Below are 14,409 nucleotides of genomic sequence, written 5' to 3'. Positions count from 1 at the left end.
ATGATATTTGATAAGCTCAGGTATACATTAAAAGGCCTAGTCAGAGTATTAGCTTTTCAAAATTTTACTTAATCACACTTAAAAATGATGATAAGGAGTTATGTCAGATGTAAGATAGAAATTCTACATTCTGTCCTGAACCTCTTTAATTTCAACATTCTACTTTTACTCTTTAAACAGTATTTTTTTAGGGGTGGGAAGGGATCACAAAGTTGAGTTTTTCTTGGTTTTAAAACATTTCATTACTCTATATTTTATGCTATGTTTGTTTGACATACACTCACATCTTTTGGCAATATATTTCTCTACTTTCCTTTCAGTTTTAAACTCTAACTTATTCTATATTTTCATTTCCTTATTTTATTTTTAATATTTAAGACGTATTGAATTTGAAATGATTATTTTTCAATTTAGTTCTTTTATCAACTATATGTATATATAGTAAATATTTCCTCTCTATAAAAAGTTTAAAGTGGTGATCATCACGCTGTTTTGTATACATATATAATTTTTCTATAAAGTAATGTAATGAACTAAAAAATATTTAGACGAAAGGTTAGATTATAAGAAAAAAATGAGTGAATTGTTAATAATATGTATCACAATCACAACATCCCAACCATTGGATCAACTCCAATCCAACGACCCAAAACTCGTGATGCTTCGCATCAATCTAACCGGCACTAGCCAACTGAAAGGAGAAAGGGGTAGAACACGACCATAAACCCTAGCCAACTCAACGTATAATTTGGAGTCCACTTCCTAAGCATCCTCCTCTCCTTACAGGATTTTCCTTGGTTTTACAACATCCCAATTTTTATATAATTTTTCATTCTTCTATATATTTGAAATTTAATTAACTCTTAGACCGAAATCTGGATTATAAGATAAATATGACTGAATTATTAATAAAATGCATGACAATTTATATTTCATTACAATTTCAACGCTTAATAAAAGTTCTTAATTTAATAAAAAAGTAAAACTTCAAACAATCAAAGCATTCACACTATAGTTTCCCATTTCACCTTAAAGACTTTTTATGAGCAGGAAGGGAATTTGAAGAAACCTTTGCCTTGTCCAATCATTAACGAGCTTGAATGTTGAAGTCACGCAAGAGAATCGTTCTTCAAGGGCCTGAAAATTTAAAAATAAAATACAAAAAATGTTGGTTTTCTGAAATGTGTATATTAATATAAATAAAATTCTTATTGTTATTCACTAAAAAGCATATAGTCGATATATTTAAAATTTTGAAGTAATAAGAATAATAATGCCAAGTTAATTAAAAAAATAAACTAATGATAGCTACAAAAGAAAATATCAAAAGTTTTACTCGGAAAAAGAAAATCATGATTTCATGGTAGTAACGGAAATCATTTTTTTTTCTTTTTCATAAGACTATCATGAACATCAATGATTTTATTGCTATTTTATTTTATAGTCATATAAACTTTCCGTTCAAATTTGCAAAATAGGGTTTTAATGAAAAAAAAAATGAAGTAAATAAACACAAAATCAGAATCGAAGTTATGATCTTCACTAATTAACATGCTATATTTACACATTTAAGTTTTATTAAGCTATAAATCTTAAGTATTTGACATAATATTTCAAAAGCAACTCTTTGTATTTCAAACAATTAGTTCACTATTTAATATAATAATTATTTGTTAACTTTTAAACATTAAAATTTGTGGAAGAAATAAGAAAAAAAACACGATAAAGTAGAAATAAAATAAGAAAACTAAACAATTATAATATACTGAATAATTAAATTTTACTCACCATAAATATTTTTTCCGAAAGATGGCTACTTTGACATGAATGTTATCGGTTAACTTATTTAAGAAGTTGAAATAGGAATGTCTCCAAGAGCGTTTGAATAAGATTGAGCCAAAAACCATCCAAAAACTTAGAGTAAATCCAATTGCCATGCTTATGAAAAAGTCATTATTGAAAAATGAATATTCATCTTCTTCAACTTCAACATTTGGTTCTTGTGCAGATCCATCCTCAATACACTTCTCAAGTGGTGGTCCACAAAGATCAAGATTATCTTCATAACTAGATTTATTGAAACTCTGTAATTGTGTGCCTTTAGGAATTTCTCCACTTAGATGATTATGAGACAAATCTAACACACCAAGTCCATAAATTTGAGCAAGACTTAGAGGAATTGAACCAACAAGTTGGTTTCTTGACAAATCAAGAGAATCAAGTGATGTTATATTTCCAATGTTTGAAGGAATTTTTCCAATCAAATTGTTTCTTGACAAGTTCAATGAAATCAGACCAGATAATTTCTCTATTTCTATAGGAATTTCTTCTGAGAAATGATTGCTTGAAAAGTCAATCATTTTTAAAAGTGACAAACCGTTATTCATAAACATTTGATCTAAACCTTTCCATGTCAACAATTCTTTCAAATTGTATGTTCCGACAGTTTCAACAACACCATACTTGTAAAAATATGAATGACGTCCACCGTATATTGAAGATGTCGTTTGAACCATTGAAGTAAAGTTTTTTATGCATTTAGGAATTTTTCCAGACAAGTTGTTTATAGAGAGATCGAAGACTTGAATGTTTATCAGACAACAAACCTCTATAGGTAAACTCCCAGAGAATTGATTCTTTCCCAAACTTAAAATTTTCAAATTTTCTTTTGTCCCAATCCAATCAGGGATAGATCCTGATAATTTGTTCTCTGATATATCAAGCATTACTAGCTCTGTGCAATTCCTCAAGGATAACGGGATTCCTCCTACTAAATTGTTGTTTCTCAACAACAATGCTTGAAGATCAAGGAGGGATCCCATTGACATAGGAATTTTTCCTGAAAATTTGTTGTGACTCAAATCCAAATAAACTAGTGAGTTCAATTGCCTCCAACAATCTGGAATATGTCCGAATAAATGATTGTATGAGAGGTCTAAATTGAATAAAGTTTGGATGGTACCATCTCCGCATAAAAAAGAAAGAGAATCTGAGAATTTATTTTTCGATAAATACAAATTTTTAGAATTCCGTAGAAATATAGGAATAGAACCTTCAAATTGATTTGATTCAAAGGACATGAAATCAGAAAGATGTGTTAGAGGAAAATTTGAAATTATACCTCGTAGATTGTTGTATGAAATATTCATCGTCTTCACTTGTTGTACTGATAATTTAGCCCAAAACCATTTAGGAACAATATCTGATATTGCAGCTGTTGAAATGTCAATATAAAAAAAATTATTTTGTGCCTGCAACCATTTCGGAAATGTTGGACCTAGTTTGCAAGATCTCAACTTTATGGTGAACAACTGAAAAGATGAGACCCAATTTTCTGTAAATGTCAAGGCCAATGAATTATCAGATAAATCTAAATCATGTAACTTAGACATATTGGCAAAGTGGTAGTCAGTCAACACACCCTTTAAAGAATTTGAAGAGATGCAGAGCTTCTCCAATTCAGGTGAGAATTGAATGTCCTTAGAAATCTCTCCATTTAGCTTATTTTCAGAAAGATCTAATATTTGTAAAGATGTGAATGTTGAGAAGTCAGGTAGTGTGCCATTGATTTGATTCATGTATAGATATACTTCTTGCAATGAATATCTAGCACATCCAGACAAATGAGAAATTATCGTTGGAAGCTCACCACTCAAGTTATTATTTGACATGTCTAATGAGAGTAAAGCACATGCATTCCCAAATGATTTTGGAATTCCACCTTCTAAAGAATTTGAGTTAATTGAAAAATCCTCCAAAGTAGATGGTAACTTCACACCTTCATGGATCCTTCCACTTAACTGATTTTCATTAAGAAATAATGATTTCAAAGAGGAGAATAATGAAATGTCAGACAAAGTGCCAGTGATGTGATTCCATGACAGATCCAATTCTTGCAATGAGTGTCTAACGGAACCTCTACTGGACAAATTACCGAGAATGGAGGGAAGGTCTTCAGTCAAATTGTTTGAAGACAAATATAAAGAATGTAAGGTGCATATATTAATGAAGGATTTCAAATCCCTGGCCTTGAAATTATTACCGGAGAGGTCAAGATGCCTAAGCGAATTCATGCGCAAGCCAAAATCACTTGATGTGGAACCCTCCAAGTGGTTCTGACTAAGGTCAAGCTCAACAAGGTTGGAAGTGATGTTTGACGCCCACTCCAAGTTGTTATAACTAAGGTCAAGATGCCTAAGCGAATGCATGAGCATGTCAAAATGACTTGATATGGAACCCTCCAAGTGGTTATTACTAAGGTGAAGCTCAACAAGGTTGGAAGTGATGTTTGAGACCCACTGGAATACCATTGGTGATGTGAAGGTGTTATCGCTTAGATCAAGGACAGAGAGGGAAGTAGAGAAATTGAACTTAGAATGTTTGGATGACAGAATGAAATGATCGGAAAGGCTACAAGCAGCTAAGCTTAGTTTTCTAAGTTCAGGTAACTTCGCAATCACTTGCAACAAAGTATGAGAAGTATTAAGATTTGATACATAGTCCAAGCAAAGATGGGTTAAAGAAAGGAGATTTGAGAGCCACTGACCTCCGTCTTCAATTTTCATACCTTCTCCAAAAGTACATCCAAGACAGAGCTGTTCCAACTTGGTGAGGTTTCCAAGTTGGGACGGTATATTTAAGAAAAACATATTGTTCCGAAGATCAAGATGCTGCAACTGGGAGAGATTTCCAAACTGACGAGGGATTGAACCCTCTAAATCATTCCAAGCAAGATTTAAGTATTTCAAATGAGAAAGATAGCCTAACTGACTTGGAATTTCTCCGCCAAACTGACATGACGACAGATCAAGGTATTTCAAGTTTCTGATAGAACCAAAAAACTCTGGAATTTTCTTGTAACCAAAACCATTGGAACTGAGATTTAAATACTCTAATTGTGGCAACTCTATTAACGACTCGTGGATCGATCCGCTTATATAACCTGTCTGAATAAAATTTGGATATTCACCAGGAAGGTCGAGACTTAGGATATGGGCGGTGAGGTTGCTGCAACGAATTCCCTGCCACTGACAGCAGTCGGGAATGGTCCAAGAGGAGAGCATGCCGTAGCGGTCGACAACGGCAGCCTTGAATTGAAGGAGTGCTTCCCTCTCCTTTGGAAGGCATCTGATTTGTTGTTCACCATGAACAACCTGCGACACCATGAACAGCATAAAAATCATCAATCTGAAACGAACCGATTTTGTCATTGATGTTGTTGTGGGCGTTATCATGACAGAAAAGAAGTGATGGATAAAATGTACTTAGTATTAAAACTAAATTGGTGTTGGTGAATTAAACACTCTCCATAACCACGTATATATAACATTCACTCTTCATAAACCACCAAACTGAAAACGATTTCAAATGGCATTCCTTTTTTTAATTCATATTTAGCAAAAGATTTATCATTGAAACCGTTCTAAATTAGAAAATTATTTAGCAAGACCTTAGAAATTATTGTAGAAATATAAATGTGACACATTATAATAAGACTTTTCAGTATGGTAATTTTTATTGAACTAAAAGGAGAGGGACAAATCTTGAACTAAACATAAAGAATAAAAATTAAAAAAAAAATATTAAGTGACAAAAATTTAAAAAACTACTTAATCTATTTTTATTTTATATTAACAAAATAAAATAATATTACACTTAAATAATAAAAAATTAAAACTACTCATCTTTATTTTATTTCTATAAAAATTAAACTATTCCTTAGATACGATTTTTAGTGTAATGTTTGAACTGTCATGGATGTAATAGAAAAACTTTAGAAAAGACTTGAGCGATCCATTCCATAGGTGGAAAAATTTATTAAGTGCATTGAACCTTTTATCACATAAACACAAACAAAAAGACTTTGAAAATTGGGTCATCCCATTGCATATGGAACACGTCTCTTGTTCAGTTCACTCAATTCAAAGTTAACCATTCAATACTCAATATACTATTTAATAAAACAAATATAATTTATCTTCCAAATTTCAAATTTCAATTAAAACTGCCCATACAAAATTATTACCAATTGTATAATTGTATAAGGTATATTTTCTTTCTTTGTCTCTAGTTTGTGACTAGTATAATTTGCCTCGATAAATTCCTTTAGTTAATTTTACAGAAACAGAATTAATTGTGTGCGGACATGATAAAAAAATGTCACTTTCTGCTCCTTTTGGCGACACAGACTCAACTTTTATAGTACCTCTCTGATGGCTATGGCAATCCAAGTACGTGACTCTCCTATATATCCATTTATTTCTAGATATATATCCTGTGATATGCTTGTAAAGATAGTTTATAACGCAATACAACAAGGTTTATCATAAATATATTTTTTATACTCTTTTTCATGTTCTCATTTTCTCCTCCTTCTATTTCTCTCTTTCATGATTAATTCAAATCCTAAATAATAATAATAATAATAATAATTATTATTATTATTATTATTATTATTTGGTTGACCCAAAGTTGTTCGGAAGTGGGGTTTTATTTATATTTTGTTCAAAGATTAGGATTAGAATTTTGGGTTTGTAATAAAAGGAATCTGGTTCATACTCACAGTGTTGTGTCTCTATTAAAGCATGTGCAACATTTGGCATGATTCGACTATAATTGGGGCACAGAAGTGAGTGAAATAGATGGGCAAGAGGAGAGAGAGAAAAAAGTGGCAAAATTTTTGACATTGAGGATAGATGATTGTATTTATTATACATTAACTGCTACAATTATCAAATTATTACTGATTTTGACATTAGAATACTTTTTTGCAAGTGAACTCCCAGCTAGACCGAACTAAGTGAAGGACGAAAGGAGATAAAGATAAGAGCTTGAACACACAAAACTCAGAAAACTTATAACCTCGACTCTACAAACCAAAACACATAACAAAGTAGTCTTTCACTTAAAATTTCAATATAAAATACTTTGGTTTTTCCAACCACAATTTAAGCTTATATTATTTTTGAAGTTCCCTCTTAAACCTAATATTTAAATTTAAACTTATCCATATATAAAATTCTTCCATTCAAACAAATCTCAAATTTAATCTAGATAGTTTATTTTACTTGGTATGCTTTCATAACTTTAAAAAGTTATTTATGTCTTTACTTACTTAAGCCATACTACTATGGGTTTAAACTAGCCGAGGATTCATTTAGACCTCACATGATATCCAAAGTTATATTAACTCCATTAAATTTGTTTTTATTATATTTAAAAGCTAATTCAATTATCTAGGAATTTGTATCTAGACTTCAATATTTCTTTTAATAATGTACTGTATCTAAGATAACTTACGTTGGCAACAAAGTTCACCCTTTATTCACAAACATAGACAATAATACTTATATATGAAGCCATACCATTCGATCAACATCATCTAGTGTGCATTTTACAAACACATAATATGCATTTGATAACGGTTGAATATACAGTTATCCGTGATGCAATTTTGATACTAAATAAACTCTTTTTTATTTGGAAACATGCTTGAACTCATGTTTTTAGTTTGGTTTCACTAGTACAGAATTGGCTTTTAATGTCACCCCTTAGATGTCAATTAAGCGGGAGCCCGACGTAAATTAATAACTGGTGGCACTTTCGTAAATAATATTATAGATGTCGGACCCCTCATAACGGATGTCTATAAGCTTGATAGGTAGATGAATAGTCAGTCTTTCCTACTCTATAGACGTCAGGTAGGAGGGACACCAACATCTATAATATTATAGACATCAGGCCCCCTCAGACCGAAGTCTATATGCCTGACAAGTAGGTGAAAAGTCATTTTTTTCCGCCATCTAGATGTCTGATCCTGCCACCTCGACGTCTAAATGCGATTATAGACGTCGACTCCCCCTACAACCGACGTCTATATATACCACGAATATTAATTTTTAAATCGAATGGACATCACATTAGTGAGGTCCCCGACGTATAGTCGAGAATAGACGTCGGTTTTTGGGGCAACTGATGTCTTATTTCCTGTTAAATAAGATATTACGAATCAACAGTTACGCACACTTCATCGTTTTCCATTGCCTTTTCTCTTCGCGACATTACATTTCCAGGTGAGTTTTATCTCTTTTGAACCGTTTAAACTTACTTTTACTCCTATTAAAGTAGTTTTTCTTGTATTATCATTCGTTTGAACCAATTAAAATAAGTTTTCGTTGTGTTTTGGTGTAGTTTTTCTCATGTCTTTGGATAGTGCAGTGCACCTTCTCCCTTTGCTAGTTTCATCATAAGAAAAACTTGCGTCTTTTGGATGTCTTACGACATTTCAACCTAAACCCAAGCCTGGGTCCTCGCCTAGTTTTCATTTCACCGTATTCTTTTTCTTTCGCGGTTGGAATGGAACTAGGCAACAACCTAGGTTCGGTTTTGGGTTAAAATGCCATAAGAGATCCAAAAGACGCAATTTTTTCTTGTGAAGAAACTAGCAAAGGAAGGAGGTGTTACTACGCTACCCAAAGACACGAGCAAACTGCATTAAAACACAACGAAAACTCAGTAGACGTCGGTTAATGCTATGTTCAACGTCTATAGTGCCCACAGACGTCGGTTCGTGCCATACTGGATGTCTTGATAGTGCCCGCAGACGTTTGTTAGTGCAATGTTCGACATTTTTATAGACGTCATACATGGCATTTAACCAACGTCTATAACGATGTCGGACTCTACAGATCCAACATCCCATTAACGTCACCCACAAAGACGTCGGGTCTAGATGTGACGTTAAAAGCCCAAAATAATAGACGTCTAAAGCTCTTTCTGCACTAGTATTTTGTAAATAAGTGGGTAGAGGTTATACTTAATGATTTTATCACTAAATTCCCTTAATTTTGTAGGTTATTGGTATGTTTTTGAAGAGGCGCAAAAGGATCAAGGAGTCGGAACTCAAGAAGAAGGAAAATCTGCAAAAAAAGAGAAAAAGAGGCAATGCAGAAAATTAAGGCCGAGGGCCCTGGGTTAGGGGCCCTGAGTGCCCCTTAATCAGGATGAGGGCCCTGGTCTAGGGTGTTGGAACAAACGGTACCAATTTTGCGCAGCAGAAGCAATAAAGCAGAGCACGATACTGATTGTTCAATGAAAAGAGCTATTTCAGTCAATTTAAAATGGTTCCCTTATTCACTACTACAAAAAATGCATAGATAGCACTTTTTTTTAAAAAGCGTTATCTATGCGTGCGCTAATAGATAGCGCTTCTAAAAAAAGCGTTATCTATTGCTGGCTGACAATAGATAACGCTTCTTTTAAAAAAACATTATCTATTACCAATAGATAGCGCTTTTTTAAAGAAGCATTATCTATATAGATAACGCTTCTTTAAAAAAACGCTATCTATTGGTTCAATTTAAAAAAAAAATAATTAATTTTAGAATAATATATAAAATATTGATTCTATTATATACAAACCCACACTATATATTAGTTATATTATATAAAAAAAAATATAAAATATTGACAAAAATATGACAAATGTCTCAAAAAGAATGTTCATTAATATGAGTAAAAATTATTGGTCCAATAATATTTCAAAATTTAATCTTTAAGTCGTCTACATGTCATGACATGACATTGCTTTATAAGATAATATATACAACCATAATATATACATCACCTTAACATAACCTATATGCATGTACTAACTACATGTAAACACCAATTCTTCCTACCTTCAATTATCTAACTTTCATGATAATGTTGGCATCTGCAACTAGAAAAATACTGCAAGAAAGAAAAATAATGTATAATTAGTTAATTAAATTTTACTACAAATTAATTACAAGAATAAAGATAACTTACATCTGTTGGAATTGTTCCTCCTTCACAGTATGTAATAATTTTCTTCATATATTGACACACATAATATCCACAATCATTGCCGTTGGGTTGTCTTGGGCACTAGAATTCCAAAATAAAAAAGACATTTTTATAATTTGAACATAAAAAAGAACCAAAACTCTAGTATACTCCAAACAAATTCAATGCATGATAACAAATAATTATATACCATATACAAGTTCAAACTCTTAATAATAAGTCATGCTTTCATAACAACCATATACTCCTCCAACCCGTTTCACAATAATACAAGTTATTTAACTAGCCAATACCATGCAACAAAGAAATAAGTCTTCAACCATTCAAGAATACATGTTATTCCCCTAACTAGTACAGTACAAGCAACCATAACATAAACTAAAGGTCACATAAAGTCATTAAGCAATTTAGTTATGACAATGAAGACTGTACTACACAAAACATACTAGAGTAATGTACCTTAATTGTTGTCCACTTGATATTGGTTGATTTAGACTTTGACACCATGTTTCCTGTTTGAGCTCGATAGGTTTGTATAACCCTGGTAAATAAATAAAATTAAAGCATGTATAAGTAAAAGCAATACAACTAAAAGTATACATATGAGTCAAATAAAAGTAGACAACACAGATATTATTACATGTCAAACAAATTCTTCAAATCTTGCCTCATATTAATGTCTACCCCCACTAGGTCAAGATAATGAATTATCTCCAGTTTAATATTGATTCCCAGTAAGACCCAATGGTGGCTACAATTTGAAAAGAATCAACAAGATTAGAATTTGTACATCTAACTTTGATAATAATACATTGCTTATATAGTTGTAAAGTAAGGTATTACCCGATATTAATATGTGCAAGAACAAACTTATCAATCACCCTATTATCAAGAAAAAGAGTAACTATTTTTTGCATTCTGTCTTTCATTGGCAACTCATGTGTTGTGATTTGGGGTGATAAGAAAAATAATGCCTTATCATTTGGCTTAACAAAATTTTGATACATGTACCTTGTAAAAGAAAAAGATAAGAATGTATTAGCAATATCATAAGGTATCAATCTAATAATGAAGTTAATGATAAAAAGTACTATGTTGTACCTGATATATATAGAAATTGTAGTTGCACCTAGCCATGCATAGTTAATAACTTCTCCAATAATTTCTGCACTAACAATTTCTTCATGATTATCTATTCCAAATATGTTTTTGTCCATTTGTATTGGACGAAGTGACTCTGAGGGATTTAATTCCATGTATGAAGAGAGGTAATTGCACCATTGAGAAAGATTGGGATGAAACAATTTATGAGGAGTATGTTGAATGGTCATTTTTGCTTGACATTTCTTTTTAGGTGCGACACATTCATTTAGATTATTCATCTTTTTCTTTTTTGGTTGAGTAGAATCCTAAAACATCAACAATTAAACAAGTTAGGTAATAGATAAAATATGTTCATAAATATGAATTAATACAATTGTATAAACATACCTCATTAGTAATTTGTATGAAATTCATTGGCCATGCCACAAATGTACCTATTGCTTGTCCTATTGGCATCATGTCATCATCATTAATTGGTATAGGCAATGATACATTTGGCTCTAAAGCAATATCTATACTAACTTTGACATGACCCTTAGGTAAAGGTCTAGCATGTAGTGTATCACTCTTAAAATTATGCAATTTTCCATGGGCAACCAAGCAAATTGATGGTGATAATGTAAACAATTTACAACTTGAGACCCCATACATTATAAAACATAGTTATAAGATAATCTTCAATGTGACTAAATATGAAGATCTATAAAAGTTTAAAATCAACAAATTAAAGTAATAATGAAAGTAATGTAGATAAGTTAGTTACCTCGGGACAACTAATTGATGACAATGTGCAACTCCCTTGGCCACTATTAATATTAGTTTCTCCTGTAGTATTTTGTGTGCCAATTTTTCGAAGCGAAATCATCTCATTTTCCATTCTTGCCATTCTTTTTGTAATCTCTTTCACTTGAGCAGTTAATTTATCATGTTCATGGTGCGTATGACACTTTTTAGATGGGAAATAATCTCTATGACTGACTCCAAATCCCATTCCCCTAACACGACCTAGATACTCTGGGATACCTAAAGCTTGACTCAAAATGTCGGAGTGATCATTACTCATCTCTTCTGAATTAATTTGTGACAATTGAACCTAAACAAGAACCAAACATATCACATTTGTTCTCATTTAACACACACAAATATATATGAAAACATATTACTTACACATTTGTCCCAAACTTGTTGAGTTTCTTCATTTTCAACTACCCCATTTTTGTTCACACGACATGCTTCCACAATTCTTGACGGTGTATGTTATTAACATTTGATCCCAATTCCTTTATCTAATTATTGTGGAAAAGATCAAAATATAGTTTTACTAGATAAAAATGATATGATAGATAATTAAAATGCAACACAATGGGCACATCTCAGATTACCTATGCCAAATGTAAGTCTAGTATAACATACGAGGATAAAATATTATTCCAAGTGTGAGACATAAGCTCAACCAACTTGTGACTAGTGAGACACCTTGCAGAAAATAGCCTAAAAGCCCAATGCCAAACAACAGTTTTTTAATGAAAGATATTTGGTTCAAAACAAACAGATTTTGGGTGCAGTATTTAAGTCAAACTTCAAGGTTCTCTAGTGCAGAGTTCTCTATCAAAACCACACATCATCGCCAATTGTTCTGCCTCATGGTTATACAGAAAAACTTATACTCACATGAAATTGCAACTATAGCATATATGTTATTCAGCTAATCCCTTTATTTCACTAGAATGATCACAACTAATTACAGGACATATAGAATTACTAGCATTTCACCATAATGACTGCATACACTCAATATACAATCTTATCAAGTATATACGCATACATTATAACATTTCAATCAAGATAAGTCTATCATGATAAGTCTTGTTAATTTTTTTTCCAATCAAAATTTTAGACTGAACCATTGCAAAATAGTAGGGAAATAACAACCAATAAGGTCAGAGAAAGATCACAAAAACGAAATATAGTAGCACAGGTCACAAGTAAAAAAATATATGTAAAATTTTAATTTAAGCACGGAAAACACCATTATTGTTTTTGTTTCCATAGTGACCAAAACAGAAAAACAAAAAACATGATGCTGGTAAGATTAAAGAACAAATATTAGTACACAACTTACAAGTCATAATTAGAAAGACCCTGAAAGTTAATGACCATCACCTAATCCGAGACTAAACATAAAGAAAGGCACATATTGTTAGTATGTCAAGATTGTTAATCAAACAAGATACTATACAATTGTTAACACCATACATCATAACAACCACTAAAGAGAGTTGAAGATTACAAGCAAGAACATCATAACAGCCACTAGTGACTTAGTTTCTTTTCTACCTTAGTGAATTACTTTGTAAAAGTCTTGAAACACTTGCACAATATGAAATGATAAATTGACTTACCATATCTTGTTCTATGCAGGCATACCCCTTACGAGAGCCCCTATAAGGGTACTTGTAGTTTGATGCTCTTTCCTTATTTTGTATGCTTTTTTCCTAAAAAAAAAGATAGTAAACACTACAAGAAAGCTGCTAATTACCGAAGGATTCTTACCGAAGGTTTCTGGGCCTTCGGTAAAAGCTGATATACCGAAGACTTTCGCCCCTCGGTAATGGGCAGTGATTTTGTCACGTTATATGGTGCTTACCGAGGGCTTATGCCCTTCGGTAATGGGTAGCGATTTTATCGAAGGATTTTTGCCCGTCGGTATATTCATTCACTTAATGAAATCAGAATTTAAGATGCCAGACTTCCATTTTCCCCAATTTTCTCCTCAACGAAAGCTTTCCCCTAACTTTCAGACCCAATTTCTCTTCAATCTCCCCGACCCTTCTTTCTCGACTCATTATTTCTTATCAGAGGGTGGTGTCGCAGCGTGAGGAGGTGTTGTCACTAGGTCAGAGGGTGGTGTCCCGGTGTGGGCAAAGCTTGTAGTTGGCGAAGAAGGCGTGACGAAGTGGCTTTCACTGCGTGAGAAGGGCTTCGTGAGAGAGGGTATCGGAGGTGCGGGTTGTTGCTGTCGTAGAGGTAAGTTGTTTCTTTTGTGAATGGGGTTTGCGTGGTTTAAATCAAAGAANGGGACCAAGGAACATTGGTTCTCTGAAGAATGTTGTTTTGATTTTGATGGTACTTTGTTGTAGTGATTTGTGCTTTTTAATTTAAGAACAAAGAAGTTTGTATATGTGCTAACTTCTGACTTAGACTAACTTCATTAGGATTTGCTCTAGTGTATCAAATTGTATGTTGTAGTGATTGGCCTTANCACATACCAAACTATCATCCATGGGGTGTGTTCTGACAAAGATTTGTAGTGGTTTTTTGGCTATGGGAAACTCTAGTCTCTATCTCTTGTTCACATCCAAGATAGGTTCGGATACTGATCCTATTTCATTTGAACTCATGCCCTTGTGTTGTTCCTTGTTTATCTCTTGAAGATGGGACTCAAGCTTTGTGTACTTGTTGCATATAACTTGAAAC

The 14,409-nt window shown here is 32.5% G+C and overlaps 1 protein-coding gene across 1 annotated transcript; it reads right to left on the bottom strand.

The window, feature by feature from the left end:
• Nucleotides 1–944: 944 nt before the first annotated feature.
• On the bottom strand, nt 945–5,266 carry LOC106762342 (receptor-like protein 12). The gene is made up of 3 exons (XM_022779053.1): nt 3,122–5,266; nt 1,789–2,899; nt 945–1,137 (listed from the first exon to the last, which is right to left on the bottom strand). The coding sequence occupies exons 1-3, from the start codon at nt 5,232–5,234 to the stop codon at nt 1,110–1,112; spliced, it is 3,252 nt and encodes a 1,083-aa protein (XP_022634774.1). The 5' UTR covers nt 5,235–5,266; the 3' UTR covers nt 945–1,109.
• Nucleotides 5,267–14,409: the final 9,143 nt, after the last annotated feature.

The sequence above is a fragment of the Vigna radiata genome, chromosome 1 (genome assembly GCF_000741045.1).
Source record: "Vigna radiata var. radiata cultivar VC1973A chromosome 1, Vradiata_ver6, whole genome shotgun sequence".
NCBI lineage: Eukaryota > Viridiplantae > Streptophyta > Magnoliopsida > Fabales > Fabaceae > Vigna > Vigna radiata.
The sequence above is the reverse complement of the archived record's forward strand: the minus strand, read 5'-3'. Positions and strand labels throughout refer to the sequence as shown.

Bases quoted from the DNA above. Each gene is read 5' to 3' on its own strand.
- LOC106762342 (XM_022779053.1), bottom strand. From the start codon at position 5,234: ATGATAACGCCCACAACAACATCAATGACAAAATCGGTTCGTTTCAGA. The intron at 2,900-3,121 runs GTATAATTTCAA...GACATATTCCAG, and splicing joins TTCATACAACAATCTACGAG to ATTGTTGGAGGCAATTGAAC. The intron at 1,138-1,788 runs GTGAGTAAAATT...TTAAATTTTCAG, and splicing joins TTTCGGAAAAAATATTTATG to GCCCTTGAAGAACGATTCTC.